We start from the raw sequence: 25,313 nt of genomic DNA, 5'->3' as shown, positions 1-25,313 counted from the left end.
AATAGGACAAATAAGCTAGCATGTGCAAGCCAGCTAGCTAAATTGCCATACATGTTTAATGCTTTTCGACCTGTCCCCAAATTTATATAATTGGTTCAGAGTTTGTTTTGATATTTTAACCTACGTGTCGTGATCGCGTTTGGTGTGGGACGACAAAATAATTTATGCACGATGGCGCACGCGCGCAGCCAGTTTGGGTTCCGTGTTAGAAACATGCTGTGTGACCCTGATTTACCCACTGCAGTAAAAGGTTAAAAGTGACCCAAATAAATTAATTCCAAAGCCATTTAACTAGGCCACGATTAGTTGTCATCAAACCAGATGGATCATTCTCTAATAGAATAAATTATACCTGAAGTCGTCACTGCAGTTTGGAGTCTACAGAATGCAACCCTGACTTCATACACAGTATAGATGTGCTATCCTGCAGAACTCTTGAGAAAGCAAGCAAGGGCAGGCAGCTGAGACCTTGAGACAGTTATCATTATGGAGACAGGCAGCATTGACATCTCTGAGTGCAGGACTACTGAAGGTCACCGGGTGCATATTGTACACAACACCTACTGAAAGAACCATGAATATAGCTGTTTTTCATCTTAACATCAACCTTCAACATTCATGTACTGAAAAGACACCTTTGGCCAGGTGAAATGTAGCATTTACATTCCCAACCATATTTGTTATTAATTCTTCTAATTTAGATTACTGTATGGATTTTAAAATGAAGCATTACATATATTCCATGACTCAGGGCCATACATGTCACATGGCAAAGCAATCACGGATTCTTTGAATTGGTATTGGCCAGATGGTTCAAAGAAGAAGTAACACAGAAGAGCTGAATGTTATCATATTTAATCATTATTCACCTCACTTTACACGAACAAAGACAAACACTAAAGAAATGGTGTTTAGAAATATAACATAGAATGTGTATTGATTCTCCATCATATGGAATGCAGAACTATGTTTAGCTATATACATACATTTCTATAAACAATGTTCTAAACATTATGCCTTACTAGTGGTTACATATCTCTTGCTCATATCTCTGTTGCTGCAAGTGTTTCATCCAGCTATATTCTCTGGGCAGCTGAGCCGAAGCATTTCAGCTCCGCTCGTACACAGCAGTTTTTATACTGTGAAGGCCAGCATAGACCTGGTAGGGATAGAACACACACACACACACACACACACACACACACACACACACACACACACACACACACACACACACACACACACACACACACACACACACACACACAGCTTTAAAAAGACAGCTCTTAAATCCACAATCTGTAGGATATGCATATCACCAACAAAAACATTGAGCATTTTCACATGCAAATAGCCCTCAATTTTGTAATTCCCCTTGAGAGCTACTGAAAAATAACATGATGTATTGCTAATACATTGTTGTTATTGTTTTTAATTGACAATGAAAACATAAACAATGAAGTATGTCAACATGGTATCAACGCACAGTTTACGACAAAGCCATTTTAATAACACAACCAGATTCAGTTATCTTTATCTTTACTCACCTGTTTTCCTGGTTTCACTGTAGTTGCTAGTCCAGTAGATATTTGGATGATTCAAATACTGACAGTTGTGGTACTAACTACAGTCCATCCATGAAGCACCGAAGGACCGCACTATTCCTTAAAGGAGAAATGCTCCTGGTCTAAATCATGTCTGGCTAAATTGATTGCCCCCCAAGAGGCGGGCATCATGCAGGCCCAAAAAAAGAGAAATCTCTGGCCAATGGATTTTCAATGGATTTAAAAAATATATATTATAAAACACTGAAAATGTATAATCATATATTTACGCATATGTGCTCAGTTATTTCCTACCAGCTGGTAGTGAAGAAGTAGGCCTTTCCAGGGCTTCTCCATCATTTGTTAGAGTTTAGAAAAGGTCTACTGGTTAAATACAAACGTTTTTATTATTCTGATGTTTCAAAAAGTGATTTTCTTCCAAAACCATTATGATAGACTTAAATAAGCTATTGAAAAATACTTTCATGTATATTTTTCCAAAGGCCAGGTCCTTGACTCAAATGAGACAATAAGGCCCGCTAGGGTTTCCCGGCCATGTTGAGAATCGCTGCCTGTCCTATTCTGCCTGATTCATAGATGTTTAATTGTGTTGATATGGAGAGTCTTTACAAAGTTTGAAACACATAGACTCTCATGTAAACACATACAGTGCATTCCGAAAGTATTCAGACCCCTTCCCTTTTTCCACATTTTGTTACATTACAGCCTTATTCTAAAATAGATTTTTTTTAAATTCCCTCATCAATATACAAACAATACCCCATAATGACAAAGCGAAAACAGGTTTTAAGAAATAAAAAACAGAAATACCTTATTTACATAAGTATTCAGACCCTTTGCTATGAGACTTGAAATTGAGCTCAGGCGCATCCTGTTTCCATTGATCATCCTTGCGATGTTTCTACAACTTGATTGGAGTCCACCTGTGGTAAATTAAATTGATTGGAGATTATTTGGAAAGGCCTGTCTACATAAGGTCCCACAGTTGACAATGCATGTCAGAGCAAAAACCAAGCCATGAGGTCGAAGGAATTGTCCGGAGAGCTCCGAGACAGGATTGTGTCGAGGCATAGATCTGAGAAAGGGTACGAAATTTTCTGCAGCAATGAAGGTCCCCAAGAACACAGTGATTTCCATCATTCTTAAATGGAAGAAGTTTGGAACCACCAAGACTCTTCCTAGAGCTGGCTGCCCGGCCACACTGACCAATCAGGGGAGAAGGGCCTTGGTCAGGGAGGTGACCAAGAACCCGATGGTCCCTCTGACAGAGCTCCAGAGTTCCTCAATGGAGATGGGAGAACCTTCCAGAAGGACAACCATCTCTGCAGCACTCCACCAATCAGACCTTTATGGTAGAGTGGCCAGATGGAAGTCACTCCTTAGTAAAAGGCACATGACTGCCCGCTTGGAGTTTGCCAAAAGGCACCTAAAATAATCTCAGACCACGAGAACCAAGATTCTCTTGTCTGATGAAACCAAGATAGAACTCTTTAGCCTGAATGCCTAGCATCACGTCTGGAGGAAAGCATCATGCTGTGGGAATGTTTTTCAGTGGCAGGGACTGGGAGACTAGTCAGGATCGAGGGAAAAGTGAACGGAACACAGTACAGAGTTCCTTGATGCAATCCTGCTCCAAAGCGCTCAGGACCTCAACAGGACAAACAACAACAAGCACACAGACAACGCAGGAGTGACTTCAGGACAAGTCTCTGAATGTCCTTGAGTGGCCCAGCCAGAGCCCGGACTTGAACCCGATCAAACATCTCTGGAGAGACCTGAAAATAGCTGTGCAGCAACGCTCCCCATCCAACCTGAGAGAGCTTGAGAGGATCTGCAGATAGGAATGGGAGAAACTCCCCAAATACTGGTGTGCTAAGCTTGTAGCGTCATACCCAAGAAAACTCGAGGCTGTAATCGCAGCCAAAGGTGCTTCAACAAAGTACTGAGTAAAGGGTCTGAAAACTTATATAAATGGGATATTTCAATGTTATATATATATATATACATTTGTAAAAATATCGTATTAACTTGTTTTTGCAGGTTTTAGCAATATCTTAAAACCTGTTTCGAAATTGGGTAGTGCATCATCAGTTCCTCTTTTCATGTTTGTCATTACATACCTTAAAGAGCTGTCTACATACCACCACAGAGCGAGGTTGGAACTAAAACCGCACTAAATGAGCTGTATTCCACCATAAGCATCCAGAGGTTGCGTTCCTAGTGGCTAGTGACTTTAATGCAGGGGAACTTAAATCAGTTTTACCGAATTTCTAGCAACATGTTAAATGTGCAACCAGAGGTAAAACAATTCTAGACCACCTCTACTCCACACACAGAGATGCGTACAAAGCTCTCCCTCACCCTCCATTTGGCAAATCTGACCATAACTCTATCCTCCTGATTCCTGCTTACAAGCAAAAATTTAAGCATGAGGCACCAGTGACTCGGTCAATAAAAAAGGTGGTCAGATGAAGCAGATGCTAAACTACAGGACTGTTTTGCTGGCACAGACTGGAATATGTTCCGGGATTCTTCCGTAGTCATTGAGGAGTACACCACTTCAGTCACTGGCTTTATCAATAAGTGAATCAAGGATGTCGTCCACACAGTGACTGTATGTACATAGCCCAACCAGAAGCCATGGATTACATGCAACATTCGCACTGAGCTAAAGGGTAGAGCTGCCGCTTTCAAGGAGCGGGACTCTAACTCGGAAGCTTATAAGAAATCCCGCTACGCCCTCTGACAAACCATCAAACAGGCAAAGAGTCAATACAGGACTAAGATCGAATCGTACTACACCGACTCGGATGTGGCAGGGCTAGCAAACTATTACAGACTATAAAGGGAAACACAGCCGAGAGCTGCCCAGTGACACAAGCCTACCAGACGAGCTGAATAACTTCTATGCTCTCTTCGAGGCAAGTAACTCTGAAATATGCATGAGAGCATCAACTGTTCTGGATGACTGTGTGATCATGCTCTCCGCAGCAGATGTGAGTAAGACCTTTGAACAGGCCAACATTCACAAGGCCGCTGGGCCAGACGGATTACCAGGACATATACTCCGAGCATGCACTGACCACCTGGCAAGTGTCTTCACTGACATTTTCAACCTTTCCCTCTCTGGGTCTGTAAGACCAACATGTTTCAAGCAGACCACCATAGTCCCTGTACCCAAGAACACTAAGGTAACCAGTCTAAATGACTACCGACCTGTAGCGCTCACGTCTGTAGCAATGAAATGCTTTGAAAGGCTGGTCATGGCTCACATCAACACCATTATCCCAGAAAACCTAGACCCACTCCGATTTGCATACTGCACCAACAGATCCACAGATGATGCAATCTCTATTGCACTCCATGCTGCCCTTTCCCACCTGGACAAAAGGAGCACCTATGTGAGGATGCTATTTATTGACTACAGCTCAGCGTTCAACACCATAGCGCCCTCAAAGCTCATCACTAAGCTAAGGACCCTGGGACTAAACAGCTCCCTCAACTGGATCCTAGACTTCCTGACAGGCCACCGCCAGGTGGTAAGGGTAAGTAACAAAACACCCGCCACGCTGATCCTCAACACGGGGGCCCCTCAGGGGTGCGTGCTCAGTCCCCTCCTGTATTCACTGTTCACTCATGACTGCACGGCCAGGCACAACTCCAACACCATCATTAAGTTTGCTGATGATGCAACAGTGGTAGGCCTGATCACCGACAACGATGAGACAGCCTATAGGGAGGAGGTCATAGACCTGACCATGTGGTGCAAGGACAACAACCTCTCCCTCAACGTGATCAAGACAAAGGAGATGATTGTAGACTACAGGAAAAAGAGGACCGAGCACGCCCCCATTCTCATCGACGGGGCTGTAGTGGAGCAGGTTGAGAGTTTCAAGTTCCTTAGTGTCCACATCAACCACAAACTAACATGGTCCAAGCACACCAAGACAGTCACGAAGAGGGCACGACAAAACCTATTCCCCCTCAGGAGACTGAAAAGATTTGTCATGGGTCCTCAGATCCTCAAAAGATTTTACAGCGGCACCATCGAGAGCATCCTGACGGGTTGCATCACTGCCTGGTATGGCAACTGCTCGGCCTCCGACCGCAAGGCACTGCAGAGCGTACATTACTGGGGCCAAGCTTCCTGCCATCCAGGATCTCTATAACAGGTGGTGTCAGAGGAATGCCCTAAAAATTGACAAAGACTCCAGCCACCCTTGTCATAGATTGTTCTCTCTGCTACCGCATGGCAAGAGGTACTGGAGCACCATGTCTAGGTCCAATAGGCTTCTAAACAGCTTCTACCCCCAAGCCATAAGACTGCTGAACAGCTCATCAAATGGCTACCCAGACTATTTGCACCCCTCCACTACGCTGCTGCTACTCTCTGTTATTATCTATGCATAGCCACTTTGACAACCCTACCTGCATGTACATAATTATCTGAAATACCTCGACACCGGTGCCCCGGCACATTGACACATTGACTCTGTACCAGTACCCCCTGTATATAGCCCCGCTATTGTTATTTACTGCTGCTCTTTAATTATTTTAATTAATTTTTTTGGTATTTTCCTATAACTGCATTGTTGTTTAAGAGCTTGTTAGTAAGCATTTCACCATAAGGTCTACACCTGTTGTATGTGACAAATATAATTTGATTTGATTTATTTTTAACTTGTCAGAAATATCCAGAACAACTAGGCCATGTTAGCTAACGTTTTTTTAATTCAGGTTTTTTAGCACATAGATATTGTTTTAATTCTTTTGTCACTCACATATCAGATGAATACATATTAGACAGGACAAAATGTATAGAATTGCAAGAAAATTTGCTTTAAAACTGCAAAACGTTCTTTGCACCCCTTGACAAATTATGTAGAATTGCAGGAAATAAGCTTTAAAGCTGCAAATTTCTCTCCACCAAAAATAGGGGTATGAATAGTTTGTGTCATGAACAGTGCTTATAGAAATAGACGTAGTGCGTGCGTGTGCGCACACAGCGCTGGTGCGGGATGTTCCCCAATGCTGGAAGGGGGGCAACGAGTGAAAAAGTTTGGGAACCCCTGGGCTAGGCTACATGTGACTGTATGGTGTGTGTGCAGGTACGTGCATATGAGTGTACAAGCACCAATGCAAGATTTAAAAGATTAGGTTATTATTCATTTTTCATCCACATGTCCAGAGATCTACGTTAATTCCCCTTTATTCAATACAGGACATAGTGACATTTTTTTTCTTAAAAAGCCTTGTTGGGCTTCCTGTTAGTAACGTGACAGAAAATAGAGTAGGTAGTGTTTTTGGGGTCTGTCATTTCATTAAGGGACTCGACAGTGTGGTTTTGCAAATTTACATTTTTCTGTTTTGATTTAGTTTACGGTTACACAAACGTCTTATTAATTGTTTTGTTATTGTGATGCACTACTTGATCTGGGTTAAGTTATTCTATAATATTCTGTAACATAAACAGTTAATTTAAAGCGGTCTCCTGGAATGTTCGTGGCAGTGGGCATGTGGTTAAGAGGAAGAAAATTCTAACATTCTTAAAAAAGGAAAGAGTTTCAATTGCTATTCTACAGGAGACCCATTTATCTTCAACAAAACATGCTGAAGAGGAACTGCGTGGGCCAGGTGTATTTTTCTTATTTTATTTCAAACAAAAGAGGCCTTGTAAATAAAAATGTCCCATTTAAATTTGAGCACGAAGACACAGACCCTGAAGGGCGATTTATTTTCATTACAGGTGATATTCTAGGTCAACATATTGCTACTATACTAAATGTATATGGCCCAAACATAGACGCCCCCAAATGTATGTCTGACATGATTTTATTATTTAATGAACACTGCAAGGGTCTTGGGTTTATAGCAGGAAATTTGAACTGTACTTTGGATAAATCATCAACTGCTCCAGTATCGAATCATATAGCCTCAAATAATCTTGGAAACATTTGTGATTCATCTGGTTTAGTAGACATATGGAGGAAGCTAAATCCTGATGTCAGAGACTATACTTTCTACTCTCGAGCCCATAATTAATATTCTAGATTGGAAAAATGTTTTATGCCCTCTACTTACATGCATGTTATTGGTTCTATAGACATTTCTGACCATGCCCCAGTGTATAAAGATATTGAAATTGGCAAAACAATCCCTAAATGAGATATTGGAGACATAATAAGTCTCTGCTTAATGATGAAAGATTCTGCTCATAGATTAGATAAAAGATAAATAATCAAATTACTGGCTTGACAATCAACTCTCTCCTGTCTCAGCTGCAACTATTTCCCAAGTTCCTCTGATCAAGAAGCTTGGAATGGAAAAGTGGGAAAAATTGGAAGCTGAAGTAAACCATTTAGAACTTTTCCATAAACAATAACCAATCTAGACAAAATGGAATTCACTAGCTTGTACTAAGACCAAACTCAATTATTTAGATCATACAAAGCATGTTAAAACACTTGTTTTTTACCAAGCCAAGCAAAGATTTTCTGAGTTCGGTAACCGGCTGAGCCGTCTACTTTCACACCAACTTAAAAAATGACAGAATGAAAGATTGACTAAGTCTATAAGGATGGCAGATGGCTCCACTTCTTATGGCCCATTGCTTATCAATAATACGTTTTGCGACTTCTATAAATCTCTTTATACTTCACAATGTACAAGATCGAATGATGAAATTACAAAATATCTGAATAAGATCGTCTTGCCCACTATATCAGATGAGAATAGAAAAATACTAAATGCTTCCTTTACTCCTGAAGAGGTTAGGGAAGCTATTAAGGCAATGCCTTCTGGTAAGGCACCCAGCTTAGATGGCTTCTCGGCAGAGTTCTACAAGACGTTCTGGCCTGAGATATGCCCTATCTTCATTCCTGCTCTAAATGATATGTTCGAAAGAGACATCATACCAGAGTCCTGGGAAACTGCATCCATTTGCCTGATACTAAAAAAGGACAAAAACCCATTAAACTGCTTTTTGTTTAGACCTATCAGTTTTCTAGGAGTTGATGTTAAAATAATCGCTAAGACACTTGCTCGCAGGATGGAGGTCCTACTTCCAAACCTCATTGAACCTGATCAGAGTGGCTTTGTCAAATCCAGATTTGGAACGGACAATGTGAGACGCGCTTTGAATATCATAAACCATCTTGGCAGAATTAAAGACCCTGCACTCATTGTCTCTGTCGATGCCGAAAAGGCCTTTTAAACTATTGTTTGCTGAATTAGAAAAAGTGAATCTGGGAGAACATTTTATTAATTTAGCAACATTACTTTATTCTGACCCATCAACGGCAGTTAACTCAAATGGTAAACTATCAGAAAGATTTCCTATCAGTAGGGGCTGTCGTCAAGGCTGTCCTTTATCCCCTGTTCTGTTCTCCTTAGTCATAGAACCACTGGCTGAGGGAATAAGGTCTAGTGATGAAATGTATGCATTCACTACTGTAAGTCGCACTGGATAAGAGCGTCTGCTAAATGACTAAAATGTAATGTAAATGTAACATCATGGGCTTCTCTGTGGGTGACGAAGAGCATAGAATTTCATTATTTTCCGATGATGTGCTTTTATATATGTCTAAACCAGAGACCTCTGTCACTGCAGTAACAGACATAATATCTGAATATGGTAACCTGTTAGGGTACAACATTTATGTGGATAAATCCATGGCTTTACCTTTGAATATTCGCTCTACAATCAACTTAGAAATGATATCTCTATTCTAATTTACTGAAAAAGGCTTTAAGTACTTGGGCATGTATGTTACTCCAAATCTTAAAGACCTGTTCACTTCAAATTATATGCCTTTGCTCACAAAGATTAAACAAGACCTGGTTAAGTGGTCAGCCCTACCAAACACTTTTTTTTGTCAGGATTAATGTAGTCAGGATGAGTATCCTTCATCTGCAAAATGATATATTCCAAAATATTCCCTGCCATCTATTTCAGTCCTTTTTTTCAGAAAATTAATGCCTATATCTCTAAATATATCCTGAACAATAAGAAACCTAGAAACAAATTTACAAAACAAATTGTAAATTTGCCAAATCTGTAACTATATTAACGGTCTGGTCAAATCAAGCACACAGTTGGTGCCTAGACAGACACCACTCACTTTGGGTTGGGATGGAATCAATAGCATGTCATCCAAGAGCAATAGCTTCCTTACCATTTATTAATAGCATTGAAAAGATCCAGGCCTTATCTGACAATTGTGCAGTACATAATACACTCTTAGCTTGGAAAGATGCAAGGAGATACTTCCAGATTCCAGACCATATATCACTCTGGTCACCTATTGCCCTTTATCCTGACTTCCCACCCAAATAAGGAGTATTGGACTTCTGGACTGGAAGACAAAGGGTATTGCTGACCTTATGCCTATATTTACTCAGGACACTCTTACATCTTTCCAACAGATAAAAACAGATTTTGACTTACCCCACAGTTTTTTAAGTGCCTACAACTTAGGTAATTAATATAGGGTCGGAAGAAAGTGGATAATCAACGTTTTCAAATTACTGAAGTTGAAAAATTATTTACGAATCCTAGTGTTTGGAGAGGTTTAATCTATGACTTATATTCTATTTTATTGAACAGAAGTGTCTCATCCTATGATGCATTCAGACATGTTTGGGAGAGAGACATTGGACATGCATTTGGTGAGGAAGGCAGGACTTCAATCTGCGAAAGGGTCTACCCCAAATGCACCTGCATAAACACACAAGAACTCAATCCCCCCACCCCCCAAAAATATCATAGAACCTACTTTACACCTGTTCGCCTTCACAGAATGTTTTCCAATGCATCACATTTATGTTTCAAATGTAAACAGTATACTGGCACCTTCATGCACATTTGGTGCTGTAGCAGAATCTACACATCCAGAAGGTCTTGGGTAGACAATTAGCTCTTTCACCAAATTTATATTTACTCTACTTTGATTGAAACATTGTGTTTGACCCTGACTCTGAACGTCTGTTCAATACCCTTGTTCACTTAGCCAAAAACATTATTTTGTTATTGTGGTCCACACCTGAAGTACCATATGTGAGGATGTGGCTTTCACAGGCTTCTGCTATTCTACACCTAGAGAAACTTACCTTTGATTTACACCAGAAGTCTGATACATTTTGGAAAATCTGTTTTCCATTGTGATCCTATGTAGAAAACCTCCCATAAAATCCCCACATTATAATTGTGATGTTTTTATTGCCTTTTGTATAACGTTTTTCTGTATCCTTATTCCATTTATTGTACTTAGTCTGTGTGGTGCACTTTGTTTGGTTGTCTATGTAAACCCTGTTAAAATAAAATTCAAATAAAAATATAATTTAAAGAGAAAATGAAATACCGAAATATCTCATTTACACAAGTATTCACACCCCTGAGTCAATACTTTGTAGAAGCACCTTTGGCAGTGCTTACAGCTATGAGTCTTTCTGGGTAAGTCTCTAAGAGCTTTCCACACCTGGATTGTGCAACATTTGCCCATTATTATTTAAAAAATTCTTCGAACTCTGTAAAATTGGTTGTTTGTAATTGCTGGACAACCATTTCAGGTCTTGCCATAGATTTTCAAGTAGATTTAAGTCAAAACTGTAACTCGGACACTCAGGAACATTCAATGTCTTCTTGGTAAGCAACTCCAATGTAGATTTGGCATCGTGTTTTAGGTTATAGTCCTGCTGAAAGGTGAATTAATTTGACAGTGTCTGGTGGGAAGCAGACTGAACCAGGTTTTCCTCTAGGATTTGGCCTATCCATTTATTTGTTGTCCTGAAAAACTTCCCAGTCCTTAACTATTACAAGCATACCAATAACATGATGCAGCCATCACTATGCTTGAAAATATGGAGAGTGACAATTAGTAATGTGTCATATTGGATTTGCCCCAAAAATAACACTGTATTCAGGACAAAAAGTGAATTGCTTTACCCCATTTTTTTTGCAGTATTTCTCTAGTGCCTTGTTGCAAACAAGATGTATGTTTTAGAATAGTTTTATTCTGTGCAGGCTTCCTACTTTTTACTCTGTCAATTAGGTTAGTATTGTGGAGTAACTACAATATTGTTGATTCATCCTGTTTTCTCCTATCACAGCCATTCAACTCTGTAACTGTTTCAAATCACCTTTGGCCTCATGGTGAACTCTCTGAGTGGTTTCCTTCCTCTCCAGGAACTGAGTTCAGGAAGGACGCCTGTATCTTTGCAGTGACTGGGTGTATTGATACACCATCCAAAGTGTAATTAATAACTTCACCATGCTCAAAGGGATATTCAATGTCTACTTTTTTAAATTTGTACACATCTACCAATAGTTGCCCTTCTTTGTGAGGCATTGGAAAACCTATCTCGTCTTTGTGGTTGAATCTGTGTTTGAAATTCACTGCTCGACTGAGGGACATTACAGATAATTGTATGTGTGGGGTACAGAGATGAGGTAGTCATTCAAAAATCATGTTAAATACTATTATTCCTCAAAGAGTGAGTCCATGCAACTTATTATGACTTGTTGAGCAAATGTTTACTCATGAACTTATTTAGGCTTGGCATAAAAAAGGGTTTGAATGCTTATTGACTCAAGACATTTCAACTTTTCATTTTTAAATAATTTGTAAAAATTTCTCAAATATAATTACACTTTGACATTATGGGGTATTATTGTGTGTAGGTCATTGACAAAACATGTCAATTTAATCTATTTTAAATTCAGGCTGTAACACAACAAAATTCGGAAAAAAAGTCAAGAGGTGTGAATACTTTCTGAACACACTGTAAGGTGTTATAAACCCTTATGTTGTAAAATGCACAATGAGGCATCTGAGAACCAGTCAGTCATCATATCAAAAAATGTATGTTTCCACCATTGCATCTTCATCAATGATGTATATAAACATTGGTCTCCATACTAGGTTACTCATTAGTCTTTAACACAGTGAATCGCCTTTATGTGCTTCAATGTGATACCCTTAAATCAAAGCTAACAAAAGTAAGCTATTTGTTACTAGCGCCAACTCTACTGGCCGGTTGTCCTGGCTATAAAAGTATATGATGCTGCAAAATAGCTTAAACTGGTGGATGGTTTTGGTAACCGATCCTGGCTGAATGAATCCAACATCAATACAAATGATACGGACTCGGAGGTAACTGATCCTGGCTGAATGAATCCAACATCAATACAAATGATACGGACTCGGAGGTAACCGATCCTGGCTGAATGAATCCAACATCAATACAAATGATACGGACTCGGAGGCTTTCTGTAGAGAGGTTGTTAGAAATAGCAGTTTTTATTGTTGCTTATTTGTGCTTAAATAGCCCCCCCCCGGATGTAATCATTTGTGTGAGCAGGGTACCATTGCTCTGAGATGATGATGATGATGATGATGATGATGAGGAGGAAAAGGAGGAGGAAGTTAATGATGGTTTCACAGTGAAATGTCATTTTTAATATAATAATCAATAACTTTACACTGGTCAGTTTCCAGCAATCACTTTATCCAATTCCACCGCTGAACACATAGGCGACTATTTATCAAAATATGATATTCACAATCAACCTCTAAATTCCACCAACGTATTGACAATTGCATGTTATAATTGCCCTTAGATGTCCTCGGTGCTACAATAATCAAAAATATAAATTAATTTCATGCATATAGCAATCAATGATATGGAAAATGTTGAAACTATTTTCGTTAAAATTCCTTTCATAATCCAATTGCGCCACACTGTGGAGTTGGTCTCTCTCTCTCTCTCTCTCTCTCTCTCTCTCTCTCTCTCTCTCTCTCTCTCTCTCTCTCTCTCTCTTTCTCTTTCTCTTTCTCTTTCTCTCTCTCTCTCTTTTAATGAGGGTGCGTAATTGGTTTTATTTTCAAAAGTGCAATATAATATTGGAATGCATGTCATTGAAATATTGTTGGCTACACCAAGCTTGTCTTTGTTTCTAATTCAACCAATTTTTAATAAGCATATGATTGTTATTTTTAAAAGACACCATAATTATCAATAAGTAAAATAATATTAAAATGTAATAAATTATAATGATAATACTGCCTATTCGTTTTGAGGACAAGAACGCAATATAGATCCAAACTATAGACCTCTACTTCCATCTGGTGGAAACCAGGTGTAACGGTCTATTTTTTTCCTCTCTCGCTCGCTTTCTCTCTCTCTCTCTTTAATATCTGCTATGTGCCACGGCGGAAGGCGAATCTAATCTGGATCTTCTTTAAGGCAATAAAACTAGATTGCTTCCTTTAAATGAAAGCCCTGCTTATTGTAGCTTTGAAATCCTCGTTTATTTGGAGATGTACACGATACAGAATGATTTATGTTGAGGTTCAAACGGTCAGAATGACGAAGATCCACAGAGCCCCAAGTGCATATTTCCTGAAGTATTCTATTCTAAAGCATATAATAGTATTATCCATGGGGTGAGCTATGGTGCACACACCAATATGTTTGTTTTAATGTTGTTGAGTTTCTTAGTGCATCCTAAAGCAATTTCAGATAAACATAGCGCTGCTACTGTTCTGGCATTGAAAAGCTGCATTACCTCGTGTATTCATCAGAATATAAGAACCAAAATTGGATGCCAAGGTGCATGTGCATCATGGATAATATTTCTACCTGGGTTTGAGGTGTGCACACTTCCATATCCCAGAAAAACATAACGTGATAGACCTTGAACATATGAAATAGTAACTTTTGCCATCAAAAGATAAGATGCATTGTGCATGCTCTTGGGAATGAGCCTTGATAATAATCCCTCTCTGACACAGAACAAAAAAATAACAACAAATGTGTCTAATGCTGAATCTTGGTGAGTTATGTGCTATTCAGCAAGTTAGTCATTATTATCGAGAATAATTCACTTTTTGTCTGCCTGGAGACCTGTCTTTATTATATTCAATTCTTATCCCAAGGTCAAGGGCAACAAACAAAATGAATAAATAAACAAGGAAGCCTATAGTTATCGTTGAAATGCATTTAGGCCTGCATCCGACTAGATTTACAAGAACAATTTTAAATTCAAAACCAATATCCCTTGCTCTGTCTTATCTATTTGTTGGCCTATTGCATTCATCGTATAGTCATTGTTGAAAACTACACGTTTATACTCTAAAAACTAGTCCTGTAAGTGTTTTAAAATGCCCATATAAGATGATAATTACGCATTCATAGTCTATAACGTGTCTTCAAGTGAATGGAAACGTCTGGAAAATTAAACGGATAAAGCTCAGGGAAATTATTATTTCATGCAGATTCCAGAATTCCTAAATGTCTTGTCTCGTGTCATGGTATATAAATCAAGTCAGATATTTTCCATGGAGATCAGAAATATGCTATCCATGACACTGATACAAAGCTAACAGGAAATAAGACTGCTCGAAATTAGGAGTTTTAAAATAGTTTTGCTGCCCAGTGACCACACACTTTTTGGGACAGACAATACTCACTCTTTGAGCTGGGAGGATCGAGGGGAACGAGAGAGAGAGAAAGAAAGAGAAATGAGAGGGCTGTTGTTAGTGTAGCTCTGTCGAGGAAGAAGGACCCCCTGTTATCTGTGAATGTGGGTTCTTTTTCCCAGAATAGATATAGCACGAATTTTTAATTCGTTTTTCTTTTAGACAACAATGCTTTATTTGAGAGCTGGACACAATTTGGGTTTTGTGAGGAATCCTTTTCTCCTTGCCCGAGCCCAGCTGTCCATATGGGATACAACGTGTACAACAAGGATCACAATGGCACTAACTGACAGGCACGACAAAAACCCAAGGATACATCTCCCTGACTCCGGGATGCACTGGTCAAGATAAAGGAATTGAATAGCACCAAGAAACTTTGACAGGCTCTCTATCCACACTGTCTGCTCTCCCACTCTGGATCCTCATTAATATGCACGCCTCTAACATCCACGACAACTGGCCCTACGCCTTTGTGTGCTTTTTGTGTGGTGTACTGTATATTGTGCAACGATAGACTGCACAAAACTGCCTCGTCACAGTGCTAAATCTTTGACCATCCGGGTTAGAGCCAGACAGAAATCAACATGTTTTATTGACTTAAGTAGACTCAAATGATGTCAGTGTTCTTACGCAGGTTGCTAGAGCGATGGGTGTTTTTAGAATGTATTATTGTAGCCTACTTGTGTAGTCTAGTTGTATTGTAGCCTACTTGTGTAGTCTAGTTGTATTGTAGCCTACTTGTGTAGTCTAGTTGTATTGTAGCCTAACATTTGTGTCATATTTTTACATCAAGCTGTTATTTCACTCGAGGGTATGGGCGTATAGCCAAATGAAGCAACAATAATGTAGAACAAAATTATGTTATAAATGAAAATCAACTGCTATAAATTGTACTTCCATTTATTTATCATTCCCACTTCCACACGTGTGCGATCAAAATTGTAGCACCATGGGTAAGGAGCCCAATGGTGCTATATGAAATCGAAACTATTAGCCAATAGGTCATTCAAGGATGGCTATTTGCATTGAAAAACTATTTTTATAGCCTATAAATAACAACTTAATTGTGAATAAAGAATGCGATACAACACCGCCATTAGCTTGTAGTAATACTATTACATAGTTAATGGAGCAACGAATAATATCAGGGAATACGTCAGCAGCACAGCTTACAAATGTAAACATTGTAGCCTCTCTGAAGAAAACAAATTGAGTCTCTGTAGCCTGGACCAAAAGCAGTGGCCCCTTGAGATAGGATTCTGTAAATAATTAGCAATTGGTGTCAATTTAGCTGTTTGTTCAATGATAGTGAGGGCGACTCTAACATCTGTTCTATAATATCTCGGTGCTGGGTCAAAAACAATGCAGTTAAGATTTTGCCACGGTAATCATATTTACCCAACACACTGAATTGGGTCTGATAATCACAATACGCTCGGTGATTCACTTGGGACCCATTTGGTTATTGTGTCGACTACTTTGGCACACTGTTTAAGATAGCTATTTTGGATACACATCCACAGCCCATCCATCCATAAGCCTGCATCTACTAAAATATAAAGCATAAGCTAACATAGAGCAAGGGATATTGAAGACTACGTAACTTGATTGATATTCCTTTCACGGGTTGTGTTTGTTTGACAACAATGACGAGCGTAAAACCGTGCGTAAAATCAAAACGTCTTTGCATTAAATCCGTTTTTAAAATATAGGCCTACCACTTCACACCCCAATCCGAGAGGAGTTCGAGACCTTGAAAAGGAGAGCTTTTGACTCAAAAGCTTCTTAGTTGAAGAAGCCCTCTTATATTAGGCTAAGTGAGTGGATTTTATCCCCATTTCACAAGTGACTTTAGCCTCCTTATTACTGACGTGTCCAAATTCAGAACATTTAGACGGATTAATTTAGGTAAAAAAATAAATAATTTAACTGCGCGAAACATAAATTCACCTGCTTTCTGTGCCACTTTACAAAACACGTATAGGCTGCCATGCATCACATTAACACTGTTTAGCGTATGTATTCAATAAATCAAATAGGACGTATTAAGACACGCAAACCAAAACGTAATTTCTGAAACACAGCATTTTATTAAAATCCTTATAAAAAGTGGGATATTTCCCCATCAGCGCGCGATTGAACTGTTATTCACATAATAATATGGGCTCTGTTAGACAGTCATGACAATTCCGCCACAAATTCTTCCTTCTGTTTGAATTGGAAATATGTATATCTCCACGTATACGATCCTGACATGTTTCTAGGTTGCAAACAATTACCACAAAGTATTTACAAAAAACAAAAACAAAGGGGAAAAAAGCTAAAAGTTGCCAATGTTTATTCATGGCCATAAATATTTTCGGTCCATTGTAAAAGAAGCAAGAAATAAAATATTCCATAATTATAAAGTGGTTTTGCACGTGCTTATAACACGAAGGACAAAAATAAAACATATCTACAACACACAAACATACTGTACAAAATTTCACAAGAGCATTGACATTCTTAAATCTCGGGAGAGGCTGTACCCAGTTCTCTTAACGAAAACATGTAAACACGGCGCACATATTAGCCCCGAAAAAATGGTAGATATGGGTCAAGCTGCAAAATGAAAAGTCTTTATTTTCTAGTGAAATCCCTATCGTGCTCCTAAACGGCAGCCCCGTCAGTCTCAACTAGTTCACCAAGTCCACTGTTGCGTTTGCACCAAGTGATGTGCTGAAGGGAATTGTGGCGTGGTGGCGGCGCAGTACTGAGCATTATATTGCATTTGATGAAGGGTCTGGGCGCTATACGCCGAGAGGGGGAATCCAGCCTGAAAAGTGGCCGCCAAGTCCTGAGCTTTAAGAGTATGACAAGGCTTTCCATCCCTGACTAAGACAGGTACCGCCACCCGCCGGGGAGAGGGGAGATGGGTCACTTCCATACCTTTTTCAGCGCGCGCTCTCTTCATTTTGTACCGATGATTCTGGAACCAAATTTTCACTTGAGTTGGTGTCAGGCGAATCAAACTCGCGAGGTGTTCTCTCTCTGGCGCGGATAGGTATCTCTGTTGCCTAAACCGACGCTCAAGTTCGTACGTCTGTGCCTTGGAAAACAGTACTCTTCTTTTTCGCTTCTTACCGGAGTCGCTGCCGTTGCTTGACGTTTCCTTGTCATTGTCTGGCGATTCGTCCGCAGAGGGTTCTGGGGACTTGGCTGAGTCTTGAGAACTTGCTGAAAGACCATGCACTGCGTGGGAGAGACAAAATACAACGGTTAAAATGGTTTTCTCGACTGAAATACACCTGCCAAGCACACATGGAAATGTTAGGCTGCTACATGTAAAATGAATTTTTCAAAGCATGTTAAAGTAACGCATTTCGTTTGTACAGACAAAATACAATGTTATTAGTTTTTGTGTGTGTAATACACAGGGTCAAATTTCTGAAGTCTATGTTATGTGTCTTTATAGTTCGTTTGTACAGCCAAAATACAATGTTATTCGTTTTTTATGTTGGGACCTACAATATTGATTCCCATCAGTCCCCAAAGAAAGTGAATCACTGAAGCAGCAACACCATGCACTGTCTGCCTACAAATCTTCATCATGCAAAAAATGAACATTTCTGATGTCGATTTTATGTGGCTTTATAGTCGATGCATTAACAAGTCTCTATCGATCATATTCAAAAAACATTTAGAGTCACTGGAGCACATGTAAACATGAAATGATTTCAATGGTGCTAACGCCTTAAGACGAGCGCAGCTATACATGGCGAATAAAGATGAATGCTGCACATCATTCAAAGGCACCATTGAGCCCAGACACGACGGAATAAAGATTATGCATTCCATCAAGTATAGATTGGATAACATGTATATGATGCGTTCTCACTCAGGAAACAGGCAGATAAAAGTATTCACTTTTAAGTGCATTGCAAATGAGTTTACGATTCTTAAAGAGTTGGCTACTTACGTGAATATTGGATAGTGTCTGTGGTGGCAAGCCATCTTGTGTAAGGATTGTCACTACTATCATAAAAGCGGTTCTTTATAGGCAGATTTTGAACGTTTTCTAGCGGACTTTGTACCAAAACTCTAGTGGGTTTTGTCGTCTCCGATCCCTCGTTATCTTCCTCCGGTCCAGTGATAGATCCTTCTTCATCATTCGTGTCAGGGAGGTCCAAAATGTCCTTCACAGAAAAGCCCGTCTTTGTGTTGGTCAACGACATATTCTGGGGAAATGTATGCTGGAAATTTGCTGCACCAGTTTGGCAATCCGCTGTTTTAAAACACAAAACACAATCGCAGTTCAGAAAAAAATGGTATCTCAGTGCTGTTTTACCTTGAACTATTCAAAGAAAATCATGAGCCTCTGTCGATAACCATTGCCTATCCAAGTAGTAGAGGAATCAGTTCTGTAAGTCCAGGAAGAATGCCAAAGTGGCTGAAGTGCTATATCTGTCTCATTGATACTGTGCTACTGCTGGGTGCTTCGGAGAAATAAGCCATTACCGGTCCGATCAGCCCATATAAGGTTGGTCTCAACAGATGAACCTGCAGTGAAAAAGCATTAAAAACGCAAAAGGTTGGCCACGTGTGGGCGGGTCTTGGGAGTCAAGTGGATGAAGACAGTGTTTGCAGATGTGAAATTGTGGGTTTTGGGGAGATCCGAGCCTCTACCATTGGTGCTTCAGAACATGATGAGTGGTATAACGTGTCAATTAATTACAAAGATGGGAAGGGCCTTTTTTTTTTACACCCTATTTACATACAAAGGACCTCCAAGTAGCTTTATACTCCGAATACTTGAAAGCGAGTTTTAACAAATTGCTCCTGAAAAAGCTTTTGCATTATAGGCTTCTCTCCACATTTATAAAATATTGAATCAATAGGAAAACTGCGTTTTGGCGGTTGGTCCAAAACTGTGGTCTGGATGCCCGTTCGATAGCCTCGACATCATCATTTCTCTCCTGAATAAAATGATGTTTGAATTTTCAACACTAATTCATGTAAAACATTTGAGTCAATATTTTGGTTCAGCCATAGGGGCTTAAGATCGGATTCTATTTGTTTGGAAAACACCGATCGGACGCAAACAGATAAATGATAACCGACTAATAATAATAATAATAATGATGAACAGCCTATAAGGAAATCAATTAATAATAATACTCATCATAATAATAATGTAACATAAGCCAATGAATAATAGCAGCGTTTTAGCCGACATGAAGAATAGTTTTTATATAGGCTGTTTAGGACTATATCATAATCTTGACAATTATGGTTTTTAACCTACTATATTCAATTGAACAGAACAGGGTCTCACAGCATTTTTGTATATTTCTGTACACATTTTTCCAATTCCATTATTCTTATGAAATGTATTCTATGTGCGTTTTCTCCCAGAACATAGCAGAGTAGCCTATTGTCTGTGCAGGCTGCTTCAACGTGCTTTATAAGTGCTACATCGTCACCTCTTTTGTAGAAAGCGAAGTATTATTGCAGATTACTTTATTTTACTCCCTTCAAGGATTTTTTTTTAGCTTCCACTGCTTCTGCTGTTGCCCCTCTGCCTACTATCTAGTATGTGATCTGGGTGACAATGTTGCACTTTTCCAGCAACTCCTCCGCGCATCCTGGGTGGTCGGACCCGGGCAAACACAAATACAAACCGACTGCTAAGCTGCAGACAATGGGGGAAATGTAGACAAATGTCCGGCTCCTGTTGGAAGCTTTTGTCCGGGTGTAGTTTTTGCATTTATTTCAGGGGCGAAATAATGGATGATTGACGCCCCTGTACAATGCTTTCTAACTGTTTGGAATAAATCCGAGGTTGTTCCTAGTTGTCATGGTATTCAACTGCTTTCAATGGACTATCTCTTCACTCAATCCTGAATCCTTCGACAAAATTAAGGAAAGTCCTTCATTTTAGCGCACACGGACACTCTCCTTATCCTTCTCCCTCTCACAAACTAGGAAGGTGTCAAAACATCTTCTCTAGTGCCTAAATATGCCATTTACTTTACTGGCTCAATAAATACAGTGGGCTACAAGGTGGGGTACCCTCTCGCCCACAGAGGCAATTTTCACGGAGGAAAGCCCGTTCTTCCACAGTTTGAAATAGGCCTACAAAATATTTGTATGATAATATCAACATTATTACTGTTATTATTATTATTATTATTTTGTTATTATTATTATTATTATTGGTCCTCATCAACACTGCATGATACTAGGTCTGTATTCCTTCTCTCACGGAGCTAGCACTTCACCTAGCTAAATATTTCACCAGAGGAGAGTTTTGGCAGCTAGAATTAATCACACTGTCTCAACCAGTTACAATGGTTCTAATGAACAGAACGGGGAATGAGCAAAGTCGAGCCGTGACATAGCAAGACCTTACTGCCCGACATAGGCGTTGCAAAAAAAATTCCACCGTTGTAGCCTATGTGCACATCTCATCAATAGACTACATTCAATATTGAGCAGTTCCTTCATTTTACGAGTTATTTTTATGTTCCGCAAACTTGAAGTTTATGCATTATTTATTGTCATGCTAGGCTATAGGCTTACCGGCGTTGTCATTGCGCTTGGCCATGATTCTTGATGGCAAAATGAGAGAGCACGCTGGTGTTGGTGGTAGGAGCACACGAGCGCGGTCTGTGGCCAGTTATTGGGGATGTATTTGAACAATTGAACTGAGGGTTTCGGCAAGAAGAGGTAAATGTGCACAGGCTAAGTGGCCGTACTTCACTTCGAGAGCCATCTCCTTGTGTTTACCTGTTTACTTTCACAGGTAACTAACTCAAACAGGCCGCTTGCCTTTTCACTCTGACTACGGGCAGTGCATGGCGGTCTTTAGCAAAGCAGGTTCAGTTAACATGACTGGACCGATTCCTGGCAATAAGTGCCTCATAATAAGTATATGCACCATCCAAACAGCCCACTGCACGAAGCGAGCTTCATTTACTAAAGCTTATTAAATGAATTAATAGGCTACATATTTGATATGAATATGTTATTACTATGGCTATATCATTTCACACTGAAAACTAAAATAAAAAGCACACTAATTGCTATGATAACAGTTGCCTAGTAGAAGGCTTAATGATAGGCGTATTCACAGCAATCCAAATAACAATAACAATAATAATAATCATGTAATAAATAATCTCTCCTGTTATATTTAACTCGGAAAACGACGTAAGCTGAGGATGTCAGCACGTCATTCCCTGCTGCTACAAGGTCTCAGGCTCAGCGTTGAAAGGGGTGGGTGAGTGAGCGCATCTTCTGGTGGGGATCGGACCCAATAATGATCGGAGAGGGAGAGTGCTGATGAGCAGAATAACTGCTCATTGCCACAGATGCACCAAGATGCAACATTGACTATTGTTTTAAATTGGTGCTCTACAAACAAATAGAGCTCGAGCTCTGCGGAGGATATGCGAGGCTTGTTGCTTGCATTTACCGTCCAGTTGTCGCTAAAGTCATGGATACAGTAAACAATAATACACTCTAAACAATGCATTTTGAATTCACATGGGAATTCCTAGGTATTTTATCACTGGTTGTGTGAGTAACTAAAACTGGAGCATGCATAAAGGTATGTAATAGTCGGGTGATATAAATAATTCGTCTATACTCCACCGAAAAAAAAAATACTGTTTGATTAGTTTGTGTTGTAAACAGCTTATTTTATAAGACGGTTCTCATACTTAAAATGGATCAAATACAATACCAAACTAGGCTACTGCAGAAACATGCATTCTCCATCATCACATAATTCATTTTCAAATTAATCAAAAAAGCCTTCGGGAGAATAGATAGTTCTCACCCAAATTTTTGTTCACAAATGAAGGAAGAAAGACCTTTTATACAGTTGATTAAATACGTATTCAAATTGAATACATTAAGAATGCTTCAGGACGATGTATAATATCGTTGATCATTCCTTTCTTTAATCGCTGAATTTCAGTGTGTTTCGATGCCTCAGGCTGGCGTTTAGGCTTTGTAAAAGATAACCCCGTTTGCCTCGAGCTGCCCATGATGAATGTATAAAGTGACAAGACCGATTTCCCCCTCTATGATTAAAAGGCTATATATAATATGCAGGTAAAAGTATGTCCGCTTTATTTATGGGACTAAGCCATGGCCCGGGGAGGTTGGCCCGTGGCACAAATCATTTGGAGCGGTTTGGTTCCGAGCACCTTTTGCTGGCGGGCAAACCCAATGCCTTTATTCGTCTCCCTTCTTCTAATGATTAAACATGTCACAATGAGATTAGCGCTGCGCCCGTGCCCGGAGGAGATGCCTTCATTTGTTAAACCACCAGTGTATTTGTAACGTTGAATTTCATGCTGCACTGTCTGTTAGTGAGTCAGGCCTTTATCGGCTTCTCTGAGACAAATTGCTAAACAGTTTATTATTTTTAATCACTTCCCCCTTTCAATCTCTAACCGAGAAGAACAATTTGTTTGTCTCTGCGACCTGCTTGAAATTAATCATACGAGAAGTTGACTCTTTGTGCATGCATTCACCCTGCAAATACGATTACATTTTCTCAAACAATTCGCATCACCTATACCAATAAGGAAATAGCTCTGGAGTCGCTAATATAACATAAACATTCTGAGTGTTCTGAAGCAGCAGCGTTACTCTGGCACTGGAGAGACATCTGTAATACTCCAGCGGCCTCTACTGACCAAGCAGTGAAATGACAGGAAATAGAAAACACCCACGTCAGACGCAGGCCTGTGTAAACGTTGCTCTCTCAAATTTGACTCAGAAGCAATACTTATTTCACCAAAGAATATATATTGTCTTGACGTTTTAATGTTAACTATTGCATTGATTTGACCATAGTAAAATACTTACAGTATTTATTTTACCATATGATGCGCAGGCAGTCATGAAGGGAAGACAACAAGCAGCCACAGTTACATTGGACACTATACTGATTTAACTATTCTATTTGTTTTATATATGGAGGCATTGAAAGTTACATGCAGAATATGGTGGGAAATGTGTGCACAGTAACTGTCATAGTAAAGCTTAATCCCCACGTGTGTGTAAAATCATCAACAACCAATGTTCCAATACTGACAAAAAACGTTGTTGTGATACACATGCAAGTCTAGGAATATAACAAGTGCAGTATGCATTAAAAAAAGTTATAAACACATGGACATGTAAGTTATGGCATCCTTGACTTGTTACGAAAAGGTAGGAAGCAGGCATACACGCACAAACACAAAAAGAAGCAGAATTATTCTACAACACCTACAGTGCACATTAGCCTAACTGAGTGATTTACAGCAAAAGTACTTAATTGAAACAATAACAAGACGGTTTACCCCGCCTCTGTTATGGTAAAAAAAAATAGCATGTATAGGTTACATTTTTCATGGGTATATAATTAATTTATAAGCTAAAAAAAAATTGATGTAGCAACTAATGATTGTAGCTTTAAACTATCATAGGCATATTGCGCTCACCTGGTGATTGATGACTGGAAGGGGCTGAGTGGTGTAGCCGGCGTTCAAACAGCGCGTGCTCACTGAAATATCTCCAAATGGGAGTCAGCAGTGCGTGCAGAGATAAGCCTGATGCGGGTTATATACCCAGACAGCAAGTGGCCCTCTTCTGATGTGGTCCAAGTAAGTTTGCATAGCTGGCAAAGGTGCTCTGCTCTTACTGAATAGCTGACATTGCATGATGTTTGTTTTCCCCCTTGCTATGACGTGAGACGAAATATTGTCCATATGTTCATTGGCAATAAATTGGTCATGAGAGAAAACACGGCTCCTTCTTGATGGTACTTGTAACTGAGCCAACCAGACTTTCTCGTTCAGGTTGCTTTTTGTGCCACTAAATCGCGTGATGTTTTAAGATTTTGCTTACATATTTATATGTGAAACCTAGATCTTTAAAACTGAAATTGAGCCCGGGAGTTTGTCTGTTCTTTAGAACATGGCTCGTAGCCAAGTCGTTGTGCAGAAGGGTCTCTAATAAATCGCTTGGTAACCAAGAAGCAACAATGCCGAGTGACCAGATGTGGCATGTAATCCATGCGACACCCCGGTTTACATTAGATACCCGGATACAATGATTGATAGCGAAAGTCTCTATGATTCTTTGCAATTGTAAGCAATTCTCTCAATGATGCAATTTACACACAGTTGTAGTCGAATAGGCAATAACTAAATAACACAATATATGCACACTGGTTGATTCGGCCTATATCTAATGCAACAAGCGTGGAAATGAAAGAAAATATGTATTT

The 25,313-nt window shown here is 39.6% G+C and overlaps 1 protein-coding gene across 3 annotated transcripts; it reads right to left on the bottom strand.

Annotated features, from left to right (window-relative positions):
- Window positions 1-245: 245 nt before the first annotated feature.
- Window positions 246-24,619, bottom strand: nx22a (Homeobox protein Nkx-2.2a). Of its 3 annotated transcripts, NM_001140761.1 has the most exon segments (4): window positions 841-1,159; window positions 18,167-18,274; window positions 19,002-19,307; window positions 19,541-19,734. In NM_001140761.1, coding segments are annotated over 3 exon segments (447 nt in total). In that variant the 5' UTR covers window positions 19,258-19,307; window positions 19,541-19,734; the 3' UTR covers window positions 841-1,076.
- Between the last annotated feature and the right edge of the window lie 694 nt (window positions 24,620-25,313).

This window comes from Salmo salar, chromosome ssa01 (assembly GCF_905237065.1).
Source record: "Salmo salar chromosome ssa01, Ssal_v3.1, whole genome shotgun sequence".
Lineage (NCBI taxonomy): Eukaryota > Metazoa > Chordata > Actinopteri > Salmoniformes > Salmonidae > Salmo > Salmo salar.
This window is presented reverse-complemented; position numbering and strand designations above follow the sequence as displayed.

Excerpts from the sequence above, each read along its gene's own strand:
- nx22a (XM_014154103.2), bottom strand. The coding sequence starts at position 19,257 with ATGTCGTTGACCAACACAAAGACGGGCTTTTCTGTGAAGGACATTTTG. Across the intron at positions 18,275-19,001 it reads AGACACTATCCAATATTCAC|TGCATGGTCTTTCAGCAAGT; the intron begins GTAAGTAGCCAA and ends TCTCCCACGCAG.